Source organism: Xenopus laevis, chromosome 4S, assembly GCF_017654675.1.
Source record: "Xenopus laevis strain J_2021 chromosome 4S, Xenopus_laevis_v10.1, whole genome shotgun sequence".
Classification (NCBI taxonomy): Eukaryota; Metazoa; Chordata; class Amphibia; order Anura; family Pipidae; genus Xenopus; species Xenopus laevis.
This window is the reverse complement of record NC_054378.1, coordinates 4,223,416-4,250,695: the sequence shown is the minus strand read 5'-3', so window position 1 is coordinate 4,250,695 and position 27,280 is coordinate 4,223,416. Positions and strand designations below refer to the sequence as shown.

Below are 27,280 nucleotides of genomic sequence, written 5' to 3'. Positions count from 1 at the left end.
TAATACTTGTTTTTAAAGGCAAACTGTATGCTGACAATTTTCTCCTTTTTGTGTACAAATAATGGGTTTTTATGGTTTATAGCAGCTGGTCCATAATGTAGGTTAGCAGAGTGCTGGCACAAGAGTGCTTCTAGCAACTGGTCAATGCCACCGCATGGGTTAGACTGATGACTGATGATTCCTTTCTGTGTTTTGTCTTCAAAGTGAATAGTTGGTATAAAGAGATCAGCCACAAGGGGCATTACCATGGACGAGTCATGTGTGATCACACTCTCATGGCACCCCCATATTATCATTTAACCATATTTATCGCTGGACAAAACTTGCATTCCCCTTATTTCATAAAGCATATTGTAGAAGTGACTAAACTTGAAATGAAAATAATAAACTAAGTATACTGGATGTGCCTATGGTAGAATTCACTATTGTAGCTCTATTCATAATAATTTTATATATATAGCTTTATCGTTTTTCTCTCGTTATTACGGCTTTACAGAACCCCCAGTTAAAGTATAATGTGTCTTCTAAGTAATGTGACTATAATACAGGTTGTGAACTGCAGAACTTACATTGATTTGGTATTGCAGGTTCCTTCACAGTAGGTCATTTCCACTTTCTGCTCAGACTCGCAGGTTCCGTATGTGATGAACTTGCTCTCTTTATTGACAAGGCATGCAGTCTTTGTGCTTGGAACTGAAAATCAACACAACCCATATTTTGTCTAGTTAAGTATATATTTACTATAAACAATCGCACGCAATTTCAATCAACTACAAACTTTGTTGTTTTTGGACAGTCAAACCCAAAATTTAAATTTACAACAAAACATAACATGGAGGGAGGTTAATTCAGGGTTTGGCTGAAGCTTTGGTGTAAGATGACTTCAAATGCATTAAACCTAAAACTGTTTCCAAAATTAACATTCATAGGTGAAAAACTGGGCGAATGTAAGGAAACTGGGCAAATATGCGGCATCGAATGCATAATAATATGGGGATATAATATCCCAATAAATACATTTAAAAAATCAAACTGTTTTAGAGGGTTATTTACTAAACTCCGAATACCCGAAAATCCCCGAAATCCCAAACATTTTTTAAAAAAATCATGAATTCATCTGAATTTATTAAACCTGAGGGCTAAAACGCCCAAATATAAAAACACGGCATCTCAAACCTGTCAAGGTTGCATAAAAGTCAATGGTAAAAGTCCCATTGATTTTTTGTTGTGTCAGGGGTTTCAGGCAATTTCACAATGTTTTCGGAGCTTTCTGGTGAAAACTCAGAAAAATTCTGAGTTTTCGGGGGAAAATTCAAAAATCAGAGGTAATTATCGGGAGAATGTAATACTAAATAAGCATTAAAAACCCGAGCAGCTTAGATCGGAATTTGTAGCAGCCGATATTGAGATAAATTCAGACCTTGATAAATAAGTGCGCTACTGTTCAAAACCCTTTAACTACTACAGATATGGGACTTGTTATCCAGAATGCTCGGGACCTGGGGGTTTCTGGATAATGGATCTTTCTATAGTTTTGGGTCTTCATACCTTAAGTCTAGTAGAAAATCATGTAAACTTTACAGGGATAGTCATGGGAAAAACATTTTTTCAAAATGAATCAGTTAATAGTGCTGCTCTAGCAGAATTCTGCACTGAAATCCATTTCTCAAAAGAGCAAACAGATTTTTTTTTATATTTAATTTTGAAATCTGACATGGGGCTAGACATATTGTCAATTTCCCAGCTGCCCCAAGTCATGTGACTTGTGCTCTGATAAACTTCAGTCACTCTTTACTGCTGTACTGCAAGTTGAAGTGATATCACCCCCCTCCCTTTCCCCCCCCCAGCAGCCAAACAAAAGAACAATGGGAAGGTAACCAGATAGCAGCTCCCTAACACAAGATAACAGCTGCCTGGTAGATCTAAGAACAGCACTCAATAGTAAAATCCAGGTCCCACTGAGACACTTTCAGTTACATTGAGTAGGAAAAACAGCAGCCTGCCAGAAAGCATTTCTCTCCTAAAGTGCAGGCACAAGTCACATGACCAGGGGCAGCTGGGAAATTGACAATATGTCTAGCCCCATGTCAGATTTCAAAATTGAATATAAAAAAATCTGTATGCTCTTTTGAGAAATGGATTTCAGTGCAGAATTCTGATGGAGTAGCTCTATTAACTGATGCGTTTTGCGTCCAATAAGGATTAATTATACCTTAGTTTGTTTCAAGTACAAGTGACTGTTTTATTATTACACAGAAAAAGGAAATCATTTTTAAAATTTTGAACATTTTATAATAATAGATTCTATGGGAGACAGCCTTTCCGTAATTTGGAGCTTTCTGGATAATGGATTTCCGTATAAAGGATCTCATGCCTGTACTGTCATTGCACAAATTGTAAGGGTCCAAGGTTAAACCAAATTCAATGCTAGTTTGTAGGCTCCACTGAAATCAGAGCAGTCATGGTTGCTAAAGCCTTGACATGCAGAAAGATCAGGCTATGGGTTGTGATGTCATACCAGTACCATTACATCACTCTCAATGTTGTGTTTTATGTTAATTTCCCAGATTGGTCAAGTTGTCACTTTTATGTTACATTGTATACTGTACATTACTATTTCTGATATCAAACATAGTCATTTCTAAGGCTGTAAATCCCAGGGAATGTTACAAGGTTATATACAGGAAGATTTGGCAATATACAGTAATAAAATATTTCCTTACGTTCACAAATCTTGCAGCAGCCATTTGCTGTTGTCTTTATGGTACCCTTGTTCTATAAAAAAAGGAAAGAAATAAGGAAAAGATAATGATAAGGACTTACTGTATTGCTTTCAAAGAAAAACTATACCCCAAAATGAACACTTAAGCAACAGATTATATCAAATTAAGTAACATATTAAAGAATTTTACAAAACTGGAATATTTATATTTAAGTAAATATTTTCCTTTCACATCTCTTGCCTTGAACCACCATTAAGGGGCAGATTTATCAAAGGTCGAGGTGAATTTTCTAATGAAAAAAATGTGAATGTCAAGCTATTTTTTGTGTACTTCGACTAGGCAATAGTCCAAATTCGATTCAAATTTGAAAAAAAATCAAAAATTCGAATATTGAAATTTATCATGTACTGTCTCTTTACAAATTAGACTTCGACCATTCGCAATCTAAAACCTGCCGAATTGCTGTTTTAGCCAATGGGGGACCTCCTAGAACCCATTTGGAATCAATTGGTGAAAAAACAAATCGAATGCGCTATTCCTTCGATTCGTACAATTCTAATTCGGCCAAATATGGACCTTTTGATCGGAAACTGAACTTTTCAACCAAAAAAACACTTCGACTTAATTTTGGTTGGTCTTCTTGAATTCGAATCTCGAAGTTTTTTTCAATTCGAAATTCGACCCTTGATAAATATGCCCCTTAGTGATGGTCTGTGTGCTGCCTCAGAGATCACCTGGCCAGAAATACTACAAATCTAACTGTAACAGAAAGAAGCATGGAAGTAAAATACAGAACACTGTCTGTTAATTGGCTCATGTGACCTAACATGTTTGGTTTGCTTGGTATGTTTGTTTGCACCGTGAATCACAGGATCCAAGGGGGCGTCCCTTATTTTTTAAAATGGTTTTCTATTTATGATTGCCCAATAGCATACTACTAATAATGTATTAGTGAGAAACCTTCAAAACAGCAAATAAAATGTTTATTTTGCCCTACACATGTGCCCACTGTATAGTTAAGGTGCCATGAGTTAGGAAATGTAGGGGGGAAGGAGGGTAGCCCCAAAAAAAATTTCGTTATTTTTCAGCCTATCACCCATAAAAAAAGAAAAAACGCCAGCGTTTTTTGGGACTTTGAAAAAATTTTCAACTTTTTTTGAAGCAATCCCTATCTACTCTATACTCTAGCGTTCAGAAAAATGCGCGCGTCAGTGAATTTGCGTAGTTACGTCCGTTGCGTAAGGGTGTGAAGTAACACTAGCGAATTTACGCCAATGTCCGTTAGCAAATCGGCGAATTAATGAAAATGTGCTACGCTAGCGTATTACCGCTAGCCTTAGGCGCTTCGTCCTTTAGTGAATTTTCGCCATGGATGAAAGTTACAGTAGGATGAGTTTGTTAAAAATTAGATAATTCCAAATTTTAGTAAATAACCCCCCTATTGTATGGAGCTCCCTTGAAGGCAATAATGTTATGTAAATGAGTTTATTTTCTATATAACAGACCATAAAACCATTTTTTTCTAATCTCTGTTTTGGTCATGTTCTAATGATTATGTGCCATTTTCAACATTCACTCATTGGATTATATTAACATTGGTCTAACTATAATCTAAAAATGTACAATGTTGGTTTAAGAACACAATTTACCTCTTTGCATTCTTTTGCATCAAAAGCAGGACAGGATTCCATTAGTTTTATGACATCATAAGTAGTCGAACAATTATAGGAGATGCACTTGTCACTTTCTGGTGTATAGGTCTCTCCAGGCTGAGATGTAAACAAACGTTATAAGTGGATAGAGCGGAGATATTATTGAAATCATTAAGGGGCTGATTCACTAAATTCGAGTGAAGGATTCTAAGTAAAAAAACTTCGAATTTCCAAGTATTTTTTGGGCTACTTCGACCATCGAATTGGCTACTGCGACCTTCGACTACGGCTACGAATCGAAGGATTCGAACTAAAAATCTTTCGAATATTCGACCATTCGATCGTACGATCGTAGCATTTGCGCTAAATCCTTCGACTTCGATATTCGGTTGATTCACTAAATTCGAGTGAAGGATTCGAAGTAAAAAAAACTTCGAATTTCCAAGTATTTTTTGGGCTACTTCGACCATCGAATGGGCTACTTCGACCTTCGACTACGGCTACGAATCGAAGGATTCGAACTAAAAATCGTTCGAATATTCGACCATTCGATCGTACGATCGTAGCATTTGCGCTAAATCCTTCGACTTCGATATTCGAAGTCGAAGGATTTAAATTCCTAGTCGAATATTGAGGGTTAATTAACCCTCGATATTCGACCAATAGTGAATCAGCCCCTAAGTGAAGGCAGTAGAATGTCACAGAAACAAACTAGTTATTTATTGTACAGGACATGGAATTCTGGGTGATTCCATGGCTAGATTTTTCACATTGATCTTGATTTTAGAGTTTGACAAACCTTATAACTATAAACATATATATGAAGAAAGATCCTAAGAAGGTTTGGGTTTTTTTGTACAATGTGACTTAAATAAAGTTAAACAGTAAGGTGAAAATATTTTTTCATATAGTTAATTTGACTGTGCACTAGCTGTACTGATATGTATCATTTGAGTGCAGATGCTCTGTGGAATGATATATATATATATATATATATATATGTGTGTGTATTTATAATAATTATTTATTGATAATGTATAAACATATATATTTATAAATTATAAATTATATATTTTTTACAATTAGCATGAAAAGTACCTTTAGGAATTTGGTTGTGTTGTCATCCATCTTCATTACACATGCCACTTGTACACATGTTCCACAGCAGTCACCCACCTTCTTTTCATATTTGTATCCCTGTGAGACATAAAGCACAAGAGTTTTTTTTATCCTAAAGCAAGAGAAAAATTCCATTCATAAAGAGTAGTAAAGGAGTAAACATGAATACTTTGGTATTTGGAATGGACTATTCAACGTGAAAGCCAAGTGTAGAAAATCACAATCTTACCTCTAAGCAATCTGATTGTTTTGTGATGGGACATTTCTCCTTAAGTGTTTCTAGTTCAAAGTCTGGTTTACATTCATAGGAGACGCATTTGTCTTCTTCAGGTGTGTAGATCTCTCCAGGCTGCAATTTAAATCCAACAATAAAATTCTGTAGATGTTTTGTCCAAATATATCTACTTAGTGATACAATTCTACAGTCAGATTTTCACATTGATCTTCATTATATGGGTGACCAAAGCACATACTTTACAACACATTTTAAACATTAGCAGGAAAAGTATAAATACAAATAAAAACAAATACATCTTTAGTCTGCTGTGCAGGAGAAGCAAGTATCAACTTTTTGGGTGATACAATCCCACAGGCAGATTTTTCAGAATGTTCTTGATTTTATGGCTGTACATACTGTAGATATAAATATATATATTAAAACAAGGGGCCCACAATACAAAATCTGTGAATAACGAGTTTGTTATTTCATTATTTCACTTTGATTCTGATGTTTTACTACAACCTGGGGACCTTTGTCAAAGATGACAGGATTTTTTTTACAATTAAAATGAAAAGTACCTTTAGCAATTTGGTTGTGTTGTCATCCATCTTCATTACACATGCCACTTGTACACATGTTCCACAGCAGTCACCCACCTTCTTTTCATATTTGTATCCCTGTGAGACATAAAGCACAAGAGGTTTTTTTTTATCCTAAAGCAAGAGAAAAATTCCATTCATAAAGAGTAGTAAAGGAGTAAACATGAATACTTTGGTATTTGGAATGGACTATTCAACGTGAAAGCCAAGTGTAGAAAATCAAAATCTTACCTCTAAGCAATCTGATTGTTTTGTGATGGGACATTTCTCCATAAGTGTTTTCAGTTCAAAGTCTGATTTACATTCATAGGAGACGCATTTGTCATCTTCAGGTGTGTAGGTCTCTCCAGGCTGCAATTTAAATCCAACAATAAAATTCTGTAGATTTTTCATCCAAATATATCTACTTAGTGATACAATTCTACAGTGAGATTTTCACATTGATCTTCATTATATGGGTGACCAAAGCACATACTTTAAAACATATTTTGAAAATTAGCAGGAAAAGTATAAATACAAATATAAACAAATACATCTTTAGTCTGCCGTGCAGGAGAAGCAAGTATCAACTTTTTGGGTGATACAATCCCACAGGCAGATTTTTCAGAATGTTCTTGATTTTATGGCTGTACATACTGTAGATATATATATATTAAAACAAGGGGCCCACAATACAAAATCTGTGAATAACGAGTTTGTTATTTCATTATTTCACTGTGATTCTGATGTTTTACTACAACCTGGGGACCTTTGTCAAAGATGACAGGATTTTTTTTACAATTAGCATGAAAAGTACCTTTAGCAATTTGGTTGTGTTGTCATCCATCTTCATTACACATGCCACGTGTACACATGTTCCACAGCAGTCACCCACCTTCCTTTCATATTTGTATCCCTGTGAGACATAAAGCACAAGAGGTTTTTTTTATCCTAAAGCAAGAGAAAAATAACATTCATAAAGAGTAGTAAAGGAGTAAACATGAATACTTTGGTACTCTGAATGGACTACTCAACGTGAAAGCCAAGTGTATGCAGAAAATCAAAATCTTACCTCTAAGCAATCTGATTGATCTGTAATGCGACATTTCTCCTTAAGTGTTTCTAGTTCAAAATCTGGTTTACATGTATAGGAGATACATTTGTCATATTCAGGTGTGTAGGTCTCTCCATTCTGCAATTTAAATCCAACAATAAAATTCTGTAGATGTTTTGTCCAAATATATCTACTTAGTGATACAATTCTACAATCAGATTTTCACATTGATCTTCATTATATGGGTGACCAAAGCACATACTTTACAACACATTTTAAACATTATCAGGAAAAGTATAAATACAAATAAAAACAAATATATCTATAGTCTGCCGTGCAGGAGAAGCGAGTATCAACTTTTTGGGTGATACAATCCCACAGGCAGATTTTTCAGAATGTTCTTGATTTTATGGCTGGACATACTGTAGATATATATATATATATATATATATATATATATATATATATATATATATATATATATATATATATATATATATATTCAAACAAGGGGCCCACATTACAAAATCTGTGAATAACGAGTTTGTTATTTCATTATTTCACTGTGATTCTGATGTTTTACTACAACCTGGGGACCTTTGTCAAAGATGACAGGATTTTTTTTAAAATTAGCATGAAAAGTACCTTTAGGACTTTGGTTGTGTTGTCATCCATCTTCATTACACATGCCACTTGTACACATGTTCCACAGCAGTCACCCGCCTTCTTTTCATATTCGTATCCCTGTGAGACATAAAGCACAAGAGTTTTTTTATCCTAAAGCAAGAGAAAAATTCCATTCATAAAGAGTAGTAAAGGAGTAAACATGAATACTATGGTACTCTGAATGGACTATTCAACGTGAAAGCCACGGGGCCGATTCACTAACATCAAGTGAAGGATTCGAAGTAAAAAAACTTCGAATTTCGAAGTATTTTTTGGGCTACTTCGACCATCGAATGGGCTACTTCGACCTTCGACTACGACTTCGAATCGAAGGATTTGAAGTAAAACTCGTTTGACTATTCGACCATTCGATAGTCGAAGTACTGTCTCTTTAAAAAAAACTTCGACCCCCTAGTTCGCCACCTAAAAGCTACCGAAGTCAATGTTAGCCTATGGGGAAGGTCCCCATAGGCTTGGCTAACTTTTTTTGATCGAAGGATATTCCTTCGATCGTTGGATTTAAATCTTTCGAATCGTTCGATTCGAAGGATTTAATCGTTCGATCGAAGGAATAATCCTTCGATCGTACGATCGCACTATTTGCACTAAATTCTTCGACTTCGATATTCGAAGTCGAAGGATTTCAATTCCCAGTCGAATATCTAGGGTTAATTAACCCTCGATATTCGACCCTTAGTGAATCAGCCCCCAATTCTAGAAAATCAAAATCTTACCTCTAAGCAATCTGATTGATCTGTGATGGGACATTTCTCCTTAAGTATTTCCAGTTCAAAGTCTGATTTACATTCATAGGAGATACATTTGTCATATTCAGGTGTGTAGATCTCTCCAGGCTGCAATTTAAATCCAACAATAAAATTCTGTAGATGTTTTGTCCAAATATATCTACTTAGTGATACAATTCTACAATCAGATTTTCACATTGATCTTCATTATATGGGTGACCAAAGCACATACTTTACAACACATTTTAAACATTATCAGGAAAAGTATAAATACAAATAAAAACAAATACATCTTTAGTCTGCCGTGCAGGAGAAGCGAGTATCAACTTTTTGGGTGATACAATCCCACAGCCAGATTTTTCAGAATGTTCTTGATTTTATGGCTGTACATACTGTAGATATATATATATATATATATTAAAACAAGGGACCCCACTACAAAATCTGTGAATAACGAGTTTGTTATTTCATTATTTCACTGTCATTCTGATGTTTTACTACAACCTGGGGACCTTTGTCAAAGATGACAGGATTTTTTTTACAATTAGCATGAAAAGTACCTTTAGCAATTTGGTTGTGTTGTCATACATCTTCATTACACATGCCATAGGTATAGGACATATTGGACAGCAGGAACTCTCCACTCGTTGGTATTCTTGTCCCTGTGAGACATAAAGCACAAACATTTTGTTATCCTAAAATAACACAGGCATAAGTACAGCTTATACACTGTAGTAAATATTTGTATTAAACAAAACCATTGTATTCCTTTATAAAGGTTCTTAATGGGTAAATCACTGTAAAAGCAAAGTGGATTGTATCTAGAAAGACAGAATCTTACATCAAAGCATGGTTCTATGATGGGACATTTCTCCGTCAGTGTTTCCAGTAAAAAGTCTTGTTTACATATATAAGTGGCGCATTTGTCTTCTTTAGGTGTGTAGGTCTCTCCAGGCTACAATGTAAATACAACAATACAATACTGTAGTTGCACAGAGTAATGTTCACAATTTCATCCATTGTTTAAATTTCAGATTAATGTTCACAATTTTATCCATTGTATATATTTCAGATAACATCACAATTACATATATTTTGTTGGTATCATAGTAGATATTTACAAAAACAAAACACAATGTTATTCTGGAATATTTGTATGTTATTTTATAAGATACTTTCTGAAATGTCATTCTGTAGTGCAAATTTTGCAAATCTATAGTTAGCTGTACAGGAGATACACCTGGTATGTGGGTGATACACCATGCCCAGATTTGTAGAATTGGTCTTGATTTATGGATATATATATATATTTATTTTATTTTTTTAAATTAGCATGAAAAGAACCTTTAGGAATTTGGTTGTGTTGTCATTCATCTTCATTACACATGCCACTTGTACACATGTTCCACAGCAGTCACCCGCCTTCTTTTCATATTCGTATCCCTGTGAGACATAAAGCACAAGATTTCTTTGTTATGCTAAACCAAGAGAAAAAATCCATTCATAAAGAGTAATAAAGGAGTAAACATGAATACTTTGGTACTCTGAATGGACTATTCAACGTGAAAGCCAAGTGTATGATAAAAATCAAAATCTTACCTCTAAGCAATCTGATTGATCTGTAATGCGACATTTCTCCTTAAGTATTTCCAGTTCAAAATCTGGTTTACATGTATAGGAGATACATTTGTCTTCTTCAGGTGTGTAGGTCTCTCCAGGCTGCAATTTAAATCCAACAATAAAATTCTGTAGATGTTTCATCCATACTTATCATACACATCTACTTAGTGATACAATCAGATTTTTACATTGATCTTCATTATATGGGTGACCAAAGCACATACTTTACAACACATTTTAAACATTATCAAGAAAAGTATAAATACAAATAAAAACAAATACATCTATAGTCTGCAGTACAGGAGAAGCGAGCATCAACTTTTTTGGGTGATACAATCCCACAGGCAAATTTTTCAGAATGTTCTTGATTTTTTGACTTTACATATAAATATATATTCAAACAAGGGATCCACACTACAAAATCTGTGAATAACGAGTTTGTTATTTCATTATTTCACTGTGATTCTGATGTTTTACTACAACCTGGGGACCTTTGTCAAAGATGACAGGATTTGATTTACAATTAGCATGAAAAGTACCTTTAGGAATTTGGTTGTGTTGTCATTCATCTTCATTACACATGCCACTTGTACACATGTTCCACAGCAGTCACCCACCTTCTTTTCATATTCGTATCCCTGTGAGACATAAAGCACAAGAGGTTTTTTTTTTATCCTAAAGCAAGAGAAAAATTCCATTCATAAAGAGTAGTAAAGGAGTAAACATGAATACTATGGTACTCTGAATGGACTATTCATCGTGAAAGCCAATTGTAGAAAATCAAAATCTTACCTCTAAGCAATCTGATTGTTTTGTGATGGGACATTTCTCCATAAGTGTTTTCAGTTCAAAGTCTGATTTACATTCATAGGAGATACATTTGTCTTCTTCAGGTGTGTAGATCTCTCCAGGCTGCAATTTAAATCCAACAATAAAATTCTGTAGATGTTTTGTCCAAATATATCTACTTAGTGATACAATTCTACAATCAGATTTTCACATTGATCTTCATTATATGGGTGACCAAAGCACATACTTTACAATACATTTTAAACATTATCAGGAAAAGTATAAATACAAATAAAAACAAATACATCTTTAGTCTGCCGTGCAGGAGAAGCGAGTATCAACTTTTTGGGTAATACAATCCCACAGGCAGATTTTTCAGAATGTTCTTGATTTTATGGCTGTACATACTGTAGATATATATATATATATATATATATATATATATATATATATATATATATATATATATATATATATATATATATATATATATATATATATATATATATATATATATATATATTAAAACAAGGTACCCCACTACAAAATCTGTGAATAACGAGTTTGTTATTTCATTATTTCACTGTCATTCTGATGTTTTACTACAACCTGGGGACCTTTGTCAAAGATGACAGGATTTTTTTTACAATTAGCATGAAAAGTACCTTTAGCAATTTGGTTGTGTTGTCATACATCTTCATTACACATGCCACAGGTATAGGACATATTGGACAGCAGGAACTCTCCACTCGTTGGTATTCTTGTCCCTGTGAGACATAAAGCACAAACATTTTGTTATCCTAAAATAACACAGGCATAAGTACAGCTTATACACTGTAGTAAATATTTGTATTAAACAAAACCATTGTATTCCTTTATAAAGGTTCTTAATGGGTAAATCACTGTAAAAGCAAAGTGGATTGTATCTAGAAAGACAGAATCTTACATCAAAGCATGGTTCTATGATGGGACATTTCTCCGTCTGTGTTTCCAGTAAAAAGTCTGGTTTACATATATAAGTGGCGCATTTGTCTTCTTTAGGTGTGTAGGTCTCTCCAGGCTACAATGTAAATACAACAATACAATACTGTAGTTGCACAGAGTAATGTTCACAATTTCATCCATTGTTTAAATTTCAGATTAATGTTCACAATTTTATCCATTGTATATATTTCAGATAACATCACAATTACATATATTTTGTTGGTATCATAGTAGATATTTACAAAAACAAAACACAATGTTATTCTGGAATATCTGTATGTTATTTTATAAGATACTTTCTGAAATGTCATTCTGTAGTGCAAATTTTGCAAATCTATAGTTAGCTGTACAGGAGATACACCCGGTATGTGGGTGATACACCATGCCCAGATTTGTAGAATTGGTCTTGATTTATGGATATATATATATATATATATATATATATTTATTTTATTTTTTTAAATTAGCATGAAAAGTACCTTTAGCAGTTTGGTTGTGTTGTCATCCATCTTCATTACACATGCCACTTGTACACATGTTCCACAGCAGTCACCCACCTTCTTTTCATATTCGTATCCCTGTGAGACATAAAGCACAAGATTTCTTTGTTATCCTAAACCAAGAGAAAAATTCCATTCATAAAGAGTAGTAAAGGAGTAAACATTAATACTTTGGTACTCTGAATGGACTATTCAACGTGAAAGCCAAGTGTATGATAAAAATCAAAATCTTACCTCTAAGCAATCTGATTGATCTGTAATGCGACATTTCTCCTTAAGTGTTTCCAGTTCAAAATCTGGTTTACATGTATAGGAGATACATTTGTCATCTTCAGGTGTGTAGGTCTCTCCAGGCTGCAATTTAAATCCAACAATAAAATTCTGTAGATGTTTCATCCATACTTATCATATACATCTACTTAGTGATACAATCAGATTTTTACATTGATCTTCATAATATGGGTGACCAAAGCACATACTTTACAACACATTTTAAACATTATCAAGAAAAGTATAAATACAAATAAAAACAAATACATCTATAGTCTGCAATACAGGAGAAGGGGAGGATCAACTTTTTTGGGTGATACAATCCCACAGGCAAATTTTTCAGAATGTTCTTGATTTTTTGACTTTACATATAAATATATATTCAAACAAGGGATCCACATTACAAAATCTGTGAATAACGAGTTTGTTATTTCATTATTTCACTTTGATTCTGATGTTTTACTACAACCTGGGGACCTTTGTCAAAAATGACAGGATTTTTTTTACAATTAGCATGAAAAGTACCTTTAGGAATTTGGTTGTGTTGTCATCCATCTTCATTACACATGCCACTTGTACACATGTTCCACAGCAGTCACCCACCTTCTTTTCATATTCGTATCCCTGTGAGACATAAAGCACAAGATTTCTTTGTTATCCTAAACCAAGAGAAAAATTCCATTCATAAAGAGTAGTAAAGGAGTAAACATGAATACTATGGTACTCTGAATGGACTATTCAACGTGAAAGCCAAGTGAATGTAGAAAATCACAATCTTACCTCTGAGCAATCTGATCGATCTGTGATAGGACATTTCTCCTTAAGTGTTTCTAGTTCAAAGTCTGGTTTACATACATAGGAGATACATTTGTCTTCTTCAGGTGTGTAGATCTCTCCAGGCTGCAATTTAAATCCAACAATAAAATTCTGTAGATGTTTTGTCCAAATATATCTACTTAGTGATGCAATTCTACAATCAGATTTTCACATTGATCTTTATTATATGGGTGACCAAAGCACATACTTTACAACACATTTTAAACATTAGCAGGAAAAGTATAAATACAAATAAAAACAAATACATCTTTAGTCTGCCGTGCAGGAGAAGCAAGTATCAACTTTTTGGGTGATACAATCCCACAGGCAGATTTTACAGAATGTTCTTGATTTTATGGCTGTACATACTGTATATATATATATATATATTAAAACAAGGGGCCCACAATACAAAATCTGTGAATAACGAGTTTGTTATTTCATTATTTCACTTTGATTCTGATGTTTTACTACAACCTGGGGACCTTTGTCAAAGATGACTTTTTTTACAATTAGCATGAAAAGTACCTTTAGGAATTTGGTTGTGTTGTCATACATCTTCATTACACATCCTATAGGTGTAGGACATATTGGACAGCAGGAACTCTCCATTCGTTGGTATTCTTGTCCCTGTGAGACATAAAGCACAAACATTTTGTTATCCTAAAATAACACAGGCATAAGTACAGCTTATACACTGTAGTAAATTATTAAACACAACTATACTTTATATAAGGTTCTTAATGGGTAAATCACTGTAAAAGCAAAGATCGAATCTTACATCAAAGCATGGTTCTATGATGGGACATTTCTCCGTCAGTGTTTCCAGTAAAAGGTCTGGTTTACATACATAAGCGGTGCATTTGTCTTCTTTAGGAATGTAGGTCTCTCCAGGCTAAAATGTAAATACAACAATACAATACTGTAGTTGCACAGAGTAATGTTCACAATTTCATCCATTGTATATATTTCAGATAACATCACAATTAGGTATATTTGCTGGTATCATAGTCGATGTTTAAAAATTTGGTGCAGATTTTGCAAATCAAAGTATATAGATCTATGGTTTGCTGTACAGGAGATGTGAATATCAACTTTTCTGGGTGATACACCATGGCCAGATTTCTAGAATTGGTCTTGATTCATGGTTTTACAAAGCATATATATTATTATATTATTATATTATGCTTATTATTATTTATTTATTGTTTTAAATTAGCATGAAAAGTACAGTACCTTAAGGACTTTAGTTGTGTTGTCATCCATCTTCATTACACATGCCACTTGTACACATGTTCCACAGCAGTCACCCACCTTCTTTTCATATTTGTATCCCTGTGAGACATAAAGCACAAGAGTTTTTTGTTATCCTAAAGCAAGAGAAAAATTCCATTCATAAAGAGTAGTAAAGGAGTAAACATTAATACTTTGGTACTCTGAATGGACTATTCAACGTGAAAGCCAAGTGAATGTAGAAAATCAAAATCTTACCTCTAAGCAATCTGATTGTTTTGTGATGGGACATTTTTCCTTATGTGTTTCTAGTTCATAGTCTGATTTACATATGTAAGTGGTGCATTCATCTTCTTCAGGTGTGTAGGTCTCTCCAGGCTAGATTGTAAAGTCAACAATTATACGGATGGTCATATTAAAGTTCTCTGTTCTATCTTTTTATAAACAGTAGTAGCATTCTAGCCTCAGCATTATAGTAGACATTTCAAAAGCAAAGCACAGTGTTATATATTGAAGTTCTTATTTATGAATGCAGGTACAGGTGCTAACTGTTTATTCACAAAATGTTTAAGCAGCTATACAGTATATGCTCCTGAAAATATAAGGCTACTAGGGGGAGTGCTAATGCACCTGTCCAGTCTGCTCTTATAAATTAGGTGCAAGTACACAAATAGTAGCTATGGAACCTTGGAACTACCACCATACTAGATGTGGTAGTAATTACAGAGTTCAGAGCCCCAGCTAATGTGCCAAGTGATGACAATTCAATGGCAATTCCATTATTAACTCTGTGCACCAGAAGTGACCCCATTCCAACACAGGTTTCTCCAGGCTGAAAGTTCAATAGACAAAAATGAAGGATACAATATATTGTCACAATAACTTTACCTTGATCCAAGAAGTTATGCTTTTTCTCTTTCTAGTTCCATGATCTATTACTCCTCCATGTTTTAGTATATAAATTACAAATATGTATACATAATATAAAGTCATACCTTCAAGACTTTAGTGGAGCTATCACTCATTTTCATGACACATGCCACTGGTATACATTTTCCGCAACAGTCGCCATCAACAGGTTTTTGGTATTCAGTCCCCTGTGATATATAAAAGTACTGTGATACACGACAACAAAGAGATGCCTACTCTTGTTACAATATGCCTCAATCGCTAGTGATATAGAGCATTCCCAGAGACATTTAAGAGAATAGTAATGAACAAAGTCAAATAATGAATTGCTGAAGGAATGATACAAAACTGTATTTATAACTTATATAAAAGCCAAAAGAATCTATCAGACAGATTCTTACCTCTGTACAATCTTCTTGTTCAGTATAGGCGCATTTCTCCTTAAGGTTTTCCAGGTTAAAGTCTAATGTACATTTATAGGAGATGCACTTTTCATCTTCTGGAGTGTAGGTCTCACCAGGCTAAAATTTGAAGAGACAAAAATGAACACAACATAAAAACACAATGTGCACTAACAGCATCTTGATCCGAGAACTTAAATTATGCTACTTAATATGAATAGCTAGTTGAACTAATTCTACTCGTCTAGTCCCTGGTTCCATGGGTCTACTATCTAAATTTTTTTAATACATACATTTTGAAAAAAAATTATGTATTCCATAAAAGGGAAATCATACCTTTAAGACGTTAGTGGAGTTATCACCTGTTTTCATAACACATGCCACTTGTTTACATGTTCCACAACAGTCGCCATCAACAGGTTTTTGGTATTCATACCCCTGTGATAAATAAAAGTACTATTAGTATACACACTGAGCATTATTCTCTTTTAAACTTATCTCTGCAAAACTGGGAATGTGTTTTCCAGAAAAATCTGATACAACAGGGTTAATGACATTAATTTCCATCTACCAAAGGATAAACCCAAGAATGAACAAAAATGAACTCATAACCTGTTGTAAAACTCAAAGTCCTCCACTTTATAAGTTAACTAATCTTGATATTACGTTTACTTACATCTGTGCTTCTCGACTTCTGTCTAGAATGTACATATAATATCTAGTCAAACTTATAGGCTAATATTCAGTAATGTATGCTTTACAGTAGTATGCTAATCAGATGGAATATCCCTGAATGCAACAACTAAGGGAGTATTTTTAGTAAATCGTTTATGGATATGTAACTATAAGAACGATTACACTTTTATTTGGTTTGAAATAACTGATTAAGGATGAGCTGAATACTGAAATGTGTTTCATTCTTCTACTTAATTCTATTCAATTCTCCCCATTTTTTTAGGGTTGTTTTGGCTTTTTAATCAGCAGCTCTCTAGGTTGCAGTTTTACCAAACTGGTTACTAGGATCCAAATTACCATAGTAACCATGGATTTATTTAAATATTAGACTGGAATATGATTGGGAAATAATTGGGCCTGAATAGAAAAGCAGAAGAACATCAGAGCAGCCTCTTTCTTTTTCCTGACAACTTCCTTGACTACTTGGTGGTCAGACTGGTGGGAAACTGACCAGCAGGTGGCGCTGTTGTAACACAATTCATTCATATTAACAGCACATGTATCCCTTAATATCTTGGAATAAAACATAAATAAATACAGAATGTAAATTAGAAAAGTGCTTAGAATAGCCCCCTCATGAATTTTACATTCACTAATTTTAAAGGTTTATGTATCATTTAATTGGGAAACCAAATGTATATAAGAAAGCAGAATATTTTCATTACACATCCTACAAGTTCAACCCCTCCAAATGAAAACCCAGCCCCATACACACACACCTCCCTACTTTTAATTAAATTCTATATACCCATATCTATACTAACTATAGAGCTTAGTATCACAATAGCCTTTGATATTATGTCTGTCCAAAAAATCATCCAAGCCATTCTTAAATGCATTAACTGAATCAGCATCACAACATCACCCGGCAGTGCATTCCCCAACCTCACTGTCCTCACTGTGATGAACCCCCTATGTTGCTTCAAATTAAAGTTCTTTTCTTCTAGTCTAAAGGGGAGGCCTCTGGTACGGTGATCCACTTTATGGGTAAAAAGGTCCCCTGCTATTTGTCTATAATGTCCTCTAATGTACTTGTAAAGTCTAATCATGTCCCCTCACAAGCGCCTTTTTTCCAGAGAAAACAACCCCAACCTTGACAGTCTCCCCTCATAATTTAACTCTTCCCTCCCTCTAACCAGTTTAGTTGCACTTAGTCTCTGCACTCTCTCCAGCTCATTTATATCCCTCTTAAGGACTGGAGTCCAAAACTGCCCCCATACTCCAGATGAGGCCTCACCACCTATAAAGAGGCAGAATTATGTTTCATCCCTTGAGTTAATGCCCTTTTTTATGCAAGAACTTTTTTTGCTTTAGTAGCCACAGAATGACACTACAGTGCTACGCAATATGTTGGCGCTATATAAATACATGTTAATAATAATAATAATAATACCCAGTGCTCAAATAACAGAAATTATTCTGTCAGTTCAGGGTCTTTCAATCTATAAATCTCCAGGAGTCTTCTGATATACAAACCCATGCAGAATTGAACAGTTTCACTTGTACTCTCATGCAATTAATTACCATTTTATTACATCCACTCTAAGAAATGTCAAATCAGTCATTATTTTGCTAAACTGACCTCTAGACATTGTTGTGGTTCAGTGATGGTACATTTGTCCTGCTGGTATATCACTTCATAATCATGTGTACAGTAGAAGGATTTGCACTTGTCCTCCGGTGAAGGGATAGACTCGCCAGGCTAAAGTTTAGACAAATATTATTAGAATATTATATTTCTAGAAATCATTTTGACATCACCACACAATATTCTCACTTTATATGATACCATTTAAAAACAGACATATAAATGGAAAGGGGTAAATCTTGCAATGTTTAGTTTTACCTGTAGGAGTTTAGTTGTGTTGTCACTCATTGTAATTGAACATTCTGTTGCAATGCAGTTACAGCACTTCCCAGGTATAGCCTTGTATTCATATCCCTGTGGTTGAGATTGAAAAACATTTAATTTTGAGTAGTGTAATAAAAAGTACAGGTCAAATATGAATTATCAGTAAAAGTTGCCTACAAGTGGGCAGTCACATGTTTTCTTCAGTGTGACGGGAACAAACTGGTCTTCAATTATATGACATTCATGTTGAATACAGGGCTCATCGGGTTGTGTCCAGACATCACCAGGCTAAAAGAAACAAAGAATAACTTTGAGACATTTTTCATAAAGGATGAATGGATTAGTGATATGTGACCTGACCCAACCCGTTCTCCTTTCCCCCTCTATTTATGGACCCGCGCCGGTGACGTCACAAATGGGGCAGATGGATGCCTGAAAAACTGGCAGTTTAAGGACACGGGCAGGGAGTGCAGATAGAATAGCTCAACACAAACATGTCTGTGACCAGCAAAAGGTTTGCCGAGGTCGACCACAACCCACGGGTCCCGCAGTTATCAGGCTTGCCTGTACATCACTAGAATGGATATAAACTATTTTCTGTCCAGGTAGATTAAAACCAAAAATTCTTTAGATCCAAACTGACTTGGGAAGGTCATATTTTTAGGTAGAAGAACCAAAGTTTTTGAGGTAACCCAAAACAACTAAAAAGCTGAACAGGTTAATATAGGTGACTAAACCTGTAGCAAGCTTTGCCCTTGTTTAGTACATAACCCCATTTATGTTCAACAACAGATGTAATTCAAGATGACACATGTAACCACACATACGTCTGTATTAATTTTATTCATGTAAACAGGGAATGTACCTTTAATATTTGGGTTTTTTCATCTTCCATCTTCATAACGCAAGCCACCTGCACACATTTCCCACAGCATTCATCTTCTTCTTTCTCATATGTATAACCCTATTAGAATGAAGGTTAGAAATTATTATTATTGCAGCTCTTTTGCAAATTCCAGTTCACTAGTGATATACAGTATTCTCAGAGACACTTCAGTCAAACAGTAAATCACTGAAGGAATGAATTGATGAAGCATACTGAAGTGCATTCATGATTTAATAGAAAGGTCAGAAGAAGCTATCAGACAGATTCTTACCTCTAGACAATCAGATTGTTCAGTATAGGAGCATTTCTCCATATGGTTTTCCACCTCATAGTCTAATGAACATTTATAGGAGATGCACTTATTATCTTCTGGAGTGTAGGTCTCACCAGGCTTTGATTTAAAAATGGAAAAAAAGTGTACATTACTGTAAGGTTGATTGCCAAATACACTACAAGTTAAAAATTGGTCTGTTATTAATGTATTAATCAAAGTCAATGCATTCATTATAGTAATAGGTATTTTGCATACAATGATGTTTATTACATTTTAACATGCTGGATTTATTTTGTTTCAGGGGAATACATTTGAATATAATACAGGTATGGACCAGAATGCTTAAAGCCTGGAGTTTTTTAGATTTTAGATAAGAGATCTTTCTGTAATTTGGATCTCCAAATCCTATGGAACAGATTTATTGAGGGTCTAAGTAAAAATTCTAATTCAACTTTTCTAAAATGTTTTCATCAAAACTCTCAAATTCGAATTGTGAATCATTCAAACTCGATTTGAGTTTTAATTTGAATTCGAATTTGAGATTTATCATACTCTGGCCCTTTAAGAACTTGAATTATACTATTCACCACCTTAAACCTGCCGATTTGCTGTATAAGTCAATGAGAGAGGTCAAGGGATGAATAGAGTTTTTTTGATTCGATCATTTCTAATTCGAATCAAATTTGATTCCAGTTTTCAAGTCTTTTAAATTCGTCCAAGCTGAAAAAATTTTTATTTTATTAATACATTTTGATTAGTCGAATTTTGAGTTCATGGGAGTTTCTGGGAATTTTAAAAAATTTCAATTTTGACCCCTGATAAATGTGCCTCTATGTATACCAAAATATGTAAACAATAATTTAACCCAGTGGAATTGTTCTGCCTCCAATAAGGATAAATGATCTCTTAGTTGTAATCAAGTATAAAGTAATGTTTTATTATTGCAGAGAAAAAGGAAATTTGTATTACAATTTTGAATTATTTGATTATAATGGCATCTATGGGATGCCTTCCCCCAATTCTGATCTTTCAGGATAACAAGTTTTCAGATAGCGGATCCCCTAAATGTACCAAGACAGTTCTTTATCTGACAAATATATTTAGATTACCTTTACAAGAATAGCAGTGTTATTATTCATCTTCACAGAACATGCCACAGTTTTACAGATTCCACAGCAAGCGCCTTCTTCTTTTTCATATTCTTGAGTCTGTGAACAAAAAAAAAAACATAGGATTTTTCATAATTCCAAGACAAATTTAGATTCTACACAACACAAGTGTATGTGAGTGAATAGAAACTGTAAATGGTAAGCCAGGAGCTAATCTATCATTATTGTGTTGGATGTATGAATAACATGTCAGTACTAATTCCTTCCAGAATGACCAATGTCTCACACTAGTCATTCTCAGAAATCAAAACCCAACCTGTCAACTAATCCAACCAATCAGTAACCTTGACTGGAGTTTCGTGAGGTCAAAAGCTGACCTTGAAGCATTAAAGAGGGTGTGTACAAAGATCTATAAGATTTGCCCTCCATAACATGCTGTGGCTTTTTTTTTTGTTAAAAGAACAGAAATTATTTTATGTCAGTTGAGGATCTTTCAATCTATAAATCTCCAGGTGACTTCTAATATACAAACCCTTACAAAATTGAACAGTTTCACTAGTACTCTCATGCAATTAATTACCATTAAACTTCATCCACTACAAGAAATGTCAAATCAGTCATTGTTTTGCTAAACTGACCTCTAGACATTGTTGTGGTTCAGTGATGGTACATTTGTCCTGCTGGTATATCACTTCATAATCATGTGTACAGTAGAAGGATTTGCACTTGTCCTCCGGTGAAGGGATAGACTCGCCAGGCTAAAGTTTAGACAAATATTATTAGAAAATTATATTTCTAGAAATGATTTTGACATCATCACACAATATTCTCACTTTATATGATACCATTTAAAAACAGAAATTTAAATGGAAAGGGTAAATCTTGTTTAGTTTCACCTGTAGGAGTTTAGTTGTGTTGTCACTCATTGTAATTGAACATTCTGTTGCAATGCAGTTACAGCACTTCCCAGGAATAGCCTTGTATTCATATCCCTGTGGTTGAGATTAAAAAACATTTAATTTGAGTAGTCTAATAAAAAGTACAGATCAAATATGAAGTATCAGTAAAAGTTGCCTACAAGTGGGCAGTCACATGTTTTCTTCAGTGTGACGGGAACAAACTGGTCTTCGATTATATGACATTCATGTTGAATACAGGGCTCATCGGGTTGTGTCCAGATATCCCCAGGCTAAAAGGAACAAAGAATAACTTTGAGACATTTTTTTAAAAAGGATGAATGGATTAGTGATGTGAGGGTATAAAAAATCTAGACCTGCACCTGACCAGACCTGTGATCCTTTCCCCCTCTATTTATAGTCCCACGTCATCCCGCCAATAACCTCACAAAAAGAGCAGATACACGCCTATAAAACTGGAAGTCGGCAGTTTAAGGTCACAACCAGCAAAAGTTGTGAGGAGGTTAGACCCAACCCGCGGGTCCTGTAGGTATTGGGCATCACTAGATGGATCTACAGTAAACTATTCTCTGTCCAGGTAGATTAAAGGCAAAAACTGTAAAGATCAAAACTGATTTGGAAAGGTCATATTATTAGCTATCAGTGCCAAAGTTTGTGAGGTAACCCGAAACAACCAAAAAGCTGAACAGGTTGCTATAGGTGACTAAACCTGAAACAAGTTTTGCACTTTTTTATTACATAACCCCATTTATGTTTAACGGCAGATGTCACACATATGTCGACACATACGTCTGTACTCACTTTTATTCATGTAAACAGGGAATGTACCTTTAATATTTGGGTCTTTTCATCTTCCATCTTTATAACGCAAGCCACCTGCACACATTTCCCACAGCATTCATCTTCTAGTTTCTCATATGTAGACCCCTATTAGAAAGAAGGTTGGACATTATTATTGCAGCTCTTCCACAAACTCCAGTTCTCACTACAGCAGGCTCCCACCTTCTATTCATATTCATGTCCCTGTTTGATATGAAGTACAAGATTTGAATCATTTATACTATACCCATATTCTCTAGTGATTTACAGTATTCTCAGAGACACTTCAGTCAAACAGTAAATCACTGAAGGAATGAATTGCTGAAGCATACTGAAGTGCATTCATGATTTAATATAAAGGTCGAAAGAAGCTATCAGACAGATTCTTACCTCTGGACAATCAGACTGTTCAGTATAGGAGCATTTCTCCATATGGTTTTCCACCTCATAGTCTAATGAACATTTATAGGAGATGCACTTATTATCTTCTGGAGTGTAGGTCTCACCAGGCTTTGATTTAAAAATGGAGAAAAGGTTGACATTTCGGTGAGAGCAATTGCCAAAAAGTTCAAACTTTTGGTCTCATATTAATGTATTAAGAAAAGTCAATAATACATTTTAACAATTTGTATTTATTTTGGTTAAGGGGAATACATTTAAATAAAGTACATGTATGGACCTCTTATTCAGAATGCTTAAGGGCTGGAGTTTGCAGGAGAAGGGGTCTTTCTGTAATTTGGATCTCCAAACCCTATGTCTACTAAAATATCATGTAAACATTAAAGGGATACTGTCATGGGAAAAAAAAATTTTTTCAAAATGAATCAGTTAATAGTGCTGTTCCAGCAGAATTCTGCACTGAAATTCATTTCTCAAAAGAGCAAGCAGATTTTTTTATATTTAATTTTGAAATCTGACATGGGGCTAGACATATTGTCAGTTTCCCAGCTGCCCCAAGTCATGTGACTTGTGCTCTGATAAACTTCAATCACTCTTTACTGCTGTACTGCAAGTTAGAGTGATATCACCCCCCTCCCTTTTTCCCCCCAGCAGCCTAACAAAAGAGCAATGAGAAGGTAACCAGATAGCAGCTCCCTAACACAAGATAACAGCTGCCTGGTAGATCTAAGAACAACACTCAATAGTAAAATCCAGGTCCCACTGAGACACATTCAGTTACATTGAGAAGGAAAAACAGCAGCCTGCCAGAAAGCATTTCTCTCCTAAAGTGCAGGCACAAGTCACATGACCAGGGGCAGCTGGGAAATTGACAAAATGTCTAGCTCCATGTCAGATTTCAAAATTGAATATAAAAAAATCTGTTTGCTCTTTTGAGAAATGGATTTCAGTGCAGAATTCTGCTGGAGTAGCACTATTAACTGATGTGTTTTGAAAAAAACATGTTTTCCGATAACAGGATCCCTTTAATTAAACCCAATGGGATTGTTCTACCTCTAATAAGGATTAATTATCTCTTAGTTGTGATCAAGTACAAGGTACTGTTTTATTATCACAGAAAAAAAGTAATGTGTTTTACAAATTTGAATTATTTAGTTATAATGTTGTCATGGTATTCCCATAATTTGGATATTTATGGATAACAGGTATCTAGATAGTGGAGCCAATACCTGTACCAAAGACACAAGTTTTTTCCTGACAAATATATATATTTAAATTACCTTTACAACAATAGCAGTGTTATTATTCATCTTCACAGAACATGCCACAGTTTTACAGATTCCACAGCAAGCGCCTTCTTCTTTTTCATATTCTTGTGTCTGTGAACAAAAAACATAGGCTTTTTCAGAATTCCGAGACACATTCAGATTCTACACAACACAAGTGTATGTGAGTGAACAGAAACTGTAAATGGTAAGCCAGGAGATAATCAATCATTATCTTTGTGTTGGATGTATGAATAACATGTCAGTGCTAATTAAAGGGTGATCAAAACCCAACCTGTCAACTAATCCAACCAATCAGTAACCTTTACTGGAGATTTGTGAGGTCAGAAGCTAAACTTGAAGCATTAAAGTGGGTGTTTGCAAAGAGCTGTATGATTTGCCCTCCATACAATGTTGTGGCTTTATTGCTCAAAGAACAGAAATTATTCTGTCAGTTCAGGGTCTTTCAATCTATAAATCTCCAGGAGTCTTCTAATATACAAACCCATGTAGAATTGAACAGTTTCACTAGTACTCTCATGCAATTAATTACCATTTTATTACATCCACTCTAAGAAATGTCAAATCAGTCATTGTTTTGCTAAACTGACCTCTAGACATTGTTGTGGTTCAGTGATGGTACATTTGTCCTGCTGGTATATCACTTCATAATCATGTGTACAGTAGAAGGATTTGCACTTGTCCTCCGGTGAAGGGATAGACTCGCCAGGCTAAAGTTTAGACAAATATTATTTGAATATTATATTTCTAGAAATCATTTTGACATCACTGCACAATATTCTCACTTTATATGATACCATTTAAAAACAGACATATAAATGGAAAAGGGTAAATCTTGTTTAGTTTTACCTGTAGGAGTTTAGTTGTGTTGTCACTCATTGTAATTGAACATTCTGTTGCAATGCAGTTACAGCACTTCCCAGGAATAGCCTTGTATTCATATCCCTGTGGTTGAGATTAAAAAACATTTAATTTTGAGTAGTCTAATAAAAAGTACAGATTAAATATGAAGTATCAGTAAAAGTTGCCTACAAGTGGGCAGTCACATGTTTTCTTCAGTGTGACGGGAACAAACTGGTCTTCAATTATATGACATTCATGTTGAATACAGGGCTCATCGGGTTGTGTCCAGACATCACCAGGCTAAAAGGAACAAAGAATAACTTTGAGACATTTTTCATAAAGGATGAATGGATTAGTGATGTGTGACCTGACCCAACCCGTTCTCCTTTCCGCCTCTATTTATGGACCCGCGCCAGTGACGTCACAAATGGGGCAGATGCATGCCTGAAAAACTGGCAGTTTAAGGACACGGGCAGTGCAGATACAACAGCTCAACACAAACATGTCCGTGACCAGCAAAAGGCTTGCCGAGGTCGACCACAACCCACGGGTCCCGCAGTTATCAGACTTGCCTGTACATCACTATAATGGATATAAACTATTTTCTGTCCAGGTAGATTAAAGCAAAAAACTGCTTAGATCCAAACTGACTTGGGAAGGTCATATTTTTAGCTAGAAGAACCAAAGTTTTTGAGGTAACCCAAAACAGCTAAAAAGCTGAACAGGTTAGTATAGGTGACTAAACCTGTAGCAAGCTTTGCCCTTGTTTAGTACATAACCCCATTTATGTTCAACAACAGATGTAATTCATGATGACACATGTAACCACACATACGTCTGTATTAATTTTATTCATGTAAACAGGGAATGTACCTTTAATATTTGGGTTTTTTCATCTTCCATCTTTATAACACAAGCCACCTGCACACATTTCCCACAGCATTCGTCTTCTTGTTTCTCATATGTATAACCCTATTAGAAAGAAGGTTAGAAATTATTATTGCAGCTCTTGCAAAACTCCAGTTCTCACTACAGCAGGCTCCCACCTTCTATTCATATTCATATCCCTGTTTGAAGCACAAGATGTGAATCATTTATACTGTACCCATATTCTCTAGTGATTTACAGTATTCTCAGAGACACTTCAGTCAAACAGTAAATCACTGAAGGAATGAATTGATGAAGCATACTGAAGTGCATTCATGATTTAATAGAAAAGTCAGAAGAAGCTATCAGACAGATTCTTACCTCTGGACAATCAGATTGTTCAGTATAGGCGCATTTCTCCTTAAGGTGTTCCAGGTTAAAGTCTAATGTACATGTATAGGAGATGCACTTTTCATCTTCTGGAGTGTAGGTCTCGCCAGGCTAAAATTTGAAGAGACAAAAATGAACACAACATAAAACCGCAATGTGCACTAACAGCATCTTTATCCCAGACCTTAAATAATTATCTTAAATAATGCTACTTAATATGAAAAGCGAGTTGATCTAATTCTACTCATCTAGTCCCTGGTTCCACAATCTACTATCTAAATGTTTTTAATACATACATTTTGAAAAAATAAGTATTCCATAAAAGTGAACTCATACCTTTAAGACTTTAGTGGAGTTATCACCTGTTTTCATAACACATGCCACTTGTTTACATGTTCCACAACAGTCGCCATCAACAGGTTTTTGGTATTCATACCCCTGTGATAAATAAAAGTACTATTAGTATACACACTGAGCATTATTCTGTTTTAAACTTATCTCTGCAAAACTGGGAATGTGTTTTCCAGAAAAATCTGATACAACAGGGTTAATACCATTAATTTCCATCTACCAAAGGATAAACCCAAGAATGAACAAGATAAACTAATACCCTGTTTACAAAC

General features: G+C 34.7%; 1 protein-coding gene across 1 annotated transcript in view; it reads right to left on the bottom strand.

Annotated features, from left to right (window-relative positions):
- LOC108714919 (mucin-5B-like) overlaps window positions 1-27,280 on the bottom strand; it is an 81,754-nt gene that overhangs the window by 2,941 nt on the left and 51,533 nt on the right. Inside the window, exons 50-97 of the mRNA XM_041561906.1 lie at window positions 26,994-27,095; window positions 26,649-26,768; window positions 26,274-26,372; window positions 25,590-25,700; window positions 25,407-25,502; window positions 25,148-25,267; window positions 24,552-24,650; window positions 23,263-23,382; window positions 22,882-22,980; window positions 22,215-22,325; window positions 22,033-22,128; window positions 21,775-21,894; window positions 21,137-21,235; window positions 20,025-20,144; window positions 19,733-19,831; window positions 19,045-19,155; window positions 18,862-18,957; window positions 18,598-18,717; window positions 16,617-16,718; window positions 16,281-16,400; window positions 15,966-16,067; window positions 15,229-15,348; window positions 14,974-15,072; window positions 14,519-14,632; window positions 14,266-14,367; window positions 13,702-13,821; window positions 13,447-13,545; window positions 12,886-13,005; window positions 12,631-12,729; window positions 12,114-12,227; window positions 11,833-11,934; window positions 11,171-11,290; window positions 10,918-11,016; window positions 10,358-10,477; window positions 10,103-10,201; window positions 9,600-9,713; window positions 9,319-9,420; window positions 8,747-8,866; window positions 7,992-8,090; window positions 7,365-7,484; window positions 7,110-7,208; window positions 6,545-6,664; window positions 6,293-6,391; window positions 5,724-5,843; window positions 5,474-5,572; window positions 4,373-4,492; window positions 2,724-2,775; window positions 570-693 (exon numbers count right to left, since the gene is read on the bottom strand). Coding sequence (XP_041417840.1) covers window positions 570-693; window positions 2,724-2,775; window positions 4,373-4,492; window positions 5,474-5,572; window positions 5,724-5,843; window positions 6,293-6,391; window positions 6,545-6,664; window positions 7,110-7,208; window positions 7,365-7,484; window positions 7,992-8,090; window positions 8,747-8,866; window positions 9,319-9,420; window positions 9,600-9,713; window positions 10,103-10,201; window positions 10,358-10,477; window positions 10,918-11,016; window positions 11,171-11,290; window positions 11,833-11,934; window positions 12,114-12,227; window positions 12,631-12,729; window positions 12,886-13,005; window positions 13,447-13,545; window positions 13,702-13,821; window positions 14,266-14,367; window positions 14,519-14,632; window positions 14,974-15,072; window positions 15,229-15,348; window positions 15,966-16,067; window positions 16,281-16,400; window positions 16,617-16,718; window positions 18,598-18,717; window positions 18,862-18,957; window positions 19,045-19,155; window positions 19,733-19,831; window positions 20,025-20,144; window positions 21,137-21,235; window positions 21,775-21,894; window positions 22,033-22,128; window positions 22,215-22,325; window positions 22,882-22,980; window positions 23,263-23,382; window positions 24,552-24,650; window positions 25,148-25,267; window positions 25,407-25,502; window positions 25,590-25,700; window positions 26,274-26,372; window positions 26,649-26,768; window positions 26,994-27,095 — 5,177 coding nt within the window. The remainder of the gene's footprint in view (window positions 1-569; window positions 694-2,723; window positions 2,776-4,372; window positions 4,493-5,473; window positions 5,573-5,723; window positions 5,844-6,292; window positions 6,392-6,544; window positions 6,665-7,109; window positions 7,209-7,364; window positions 7,485-7,991; window positions 8,091-8,746; window positions 8,867-9,318; window positions 9,421-9,599; window positions 9,714-10,102; window positions 10,202-10,357; window positions 10,478-10,917; window positions 11,017-11,170; window positions 11,291-11,832; window positions 11,935-12,113; window positions 12,228-12,630; window positions 12,730-12,885; window positions 13,006-13,446; window positions 13,546-13,701; window positions 13,822-14,265; window positions 14,368-14,518; window positions 14,633-14,973; window positions 15,073-15,228; window positions 15,349-15,965; window positions 16,068-16,280; window positions 16,401-16,616; window positions 16,719-18,597; window positions 18,718-18,861; window positions 18,958-19,044; window positions 19,156-19,732; window positions 19,832-20,024; window positions 20,145-21,136; window positions 21,236-21,774; window positions 21,895-22,032; window positions 22,129-22,214; window positions 22,326-22,881; window positions 22,981-23,262; window positions 23,383-24,551; window positions 24,651-25,147; window positions 25,268-25,406; window positions 25,503-25,589; window positions 25,701-26,273; window positions 26,373-26,648; window positions 26,769-26,993; window positions 27,096-27,280) is intronic.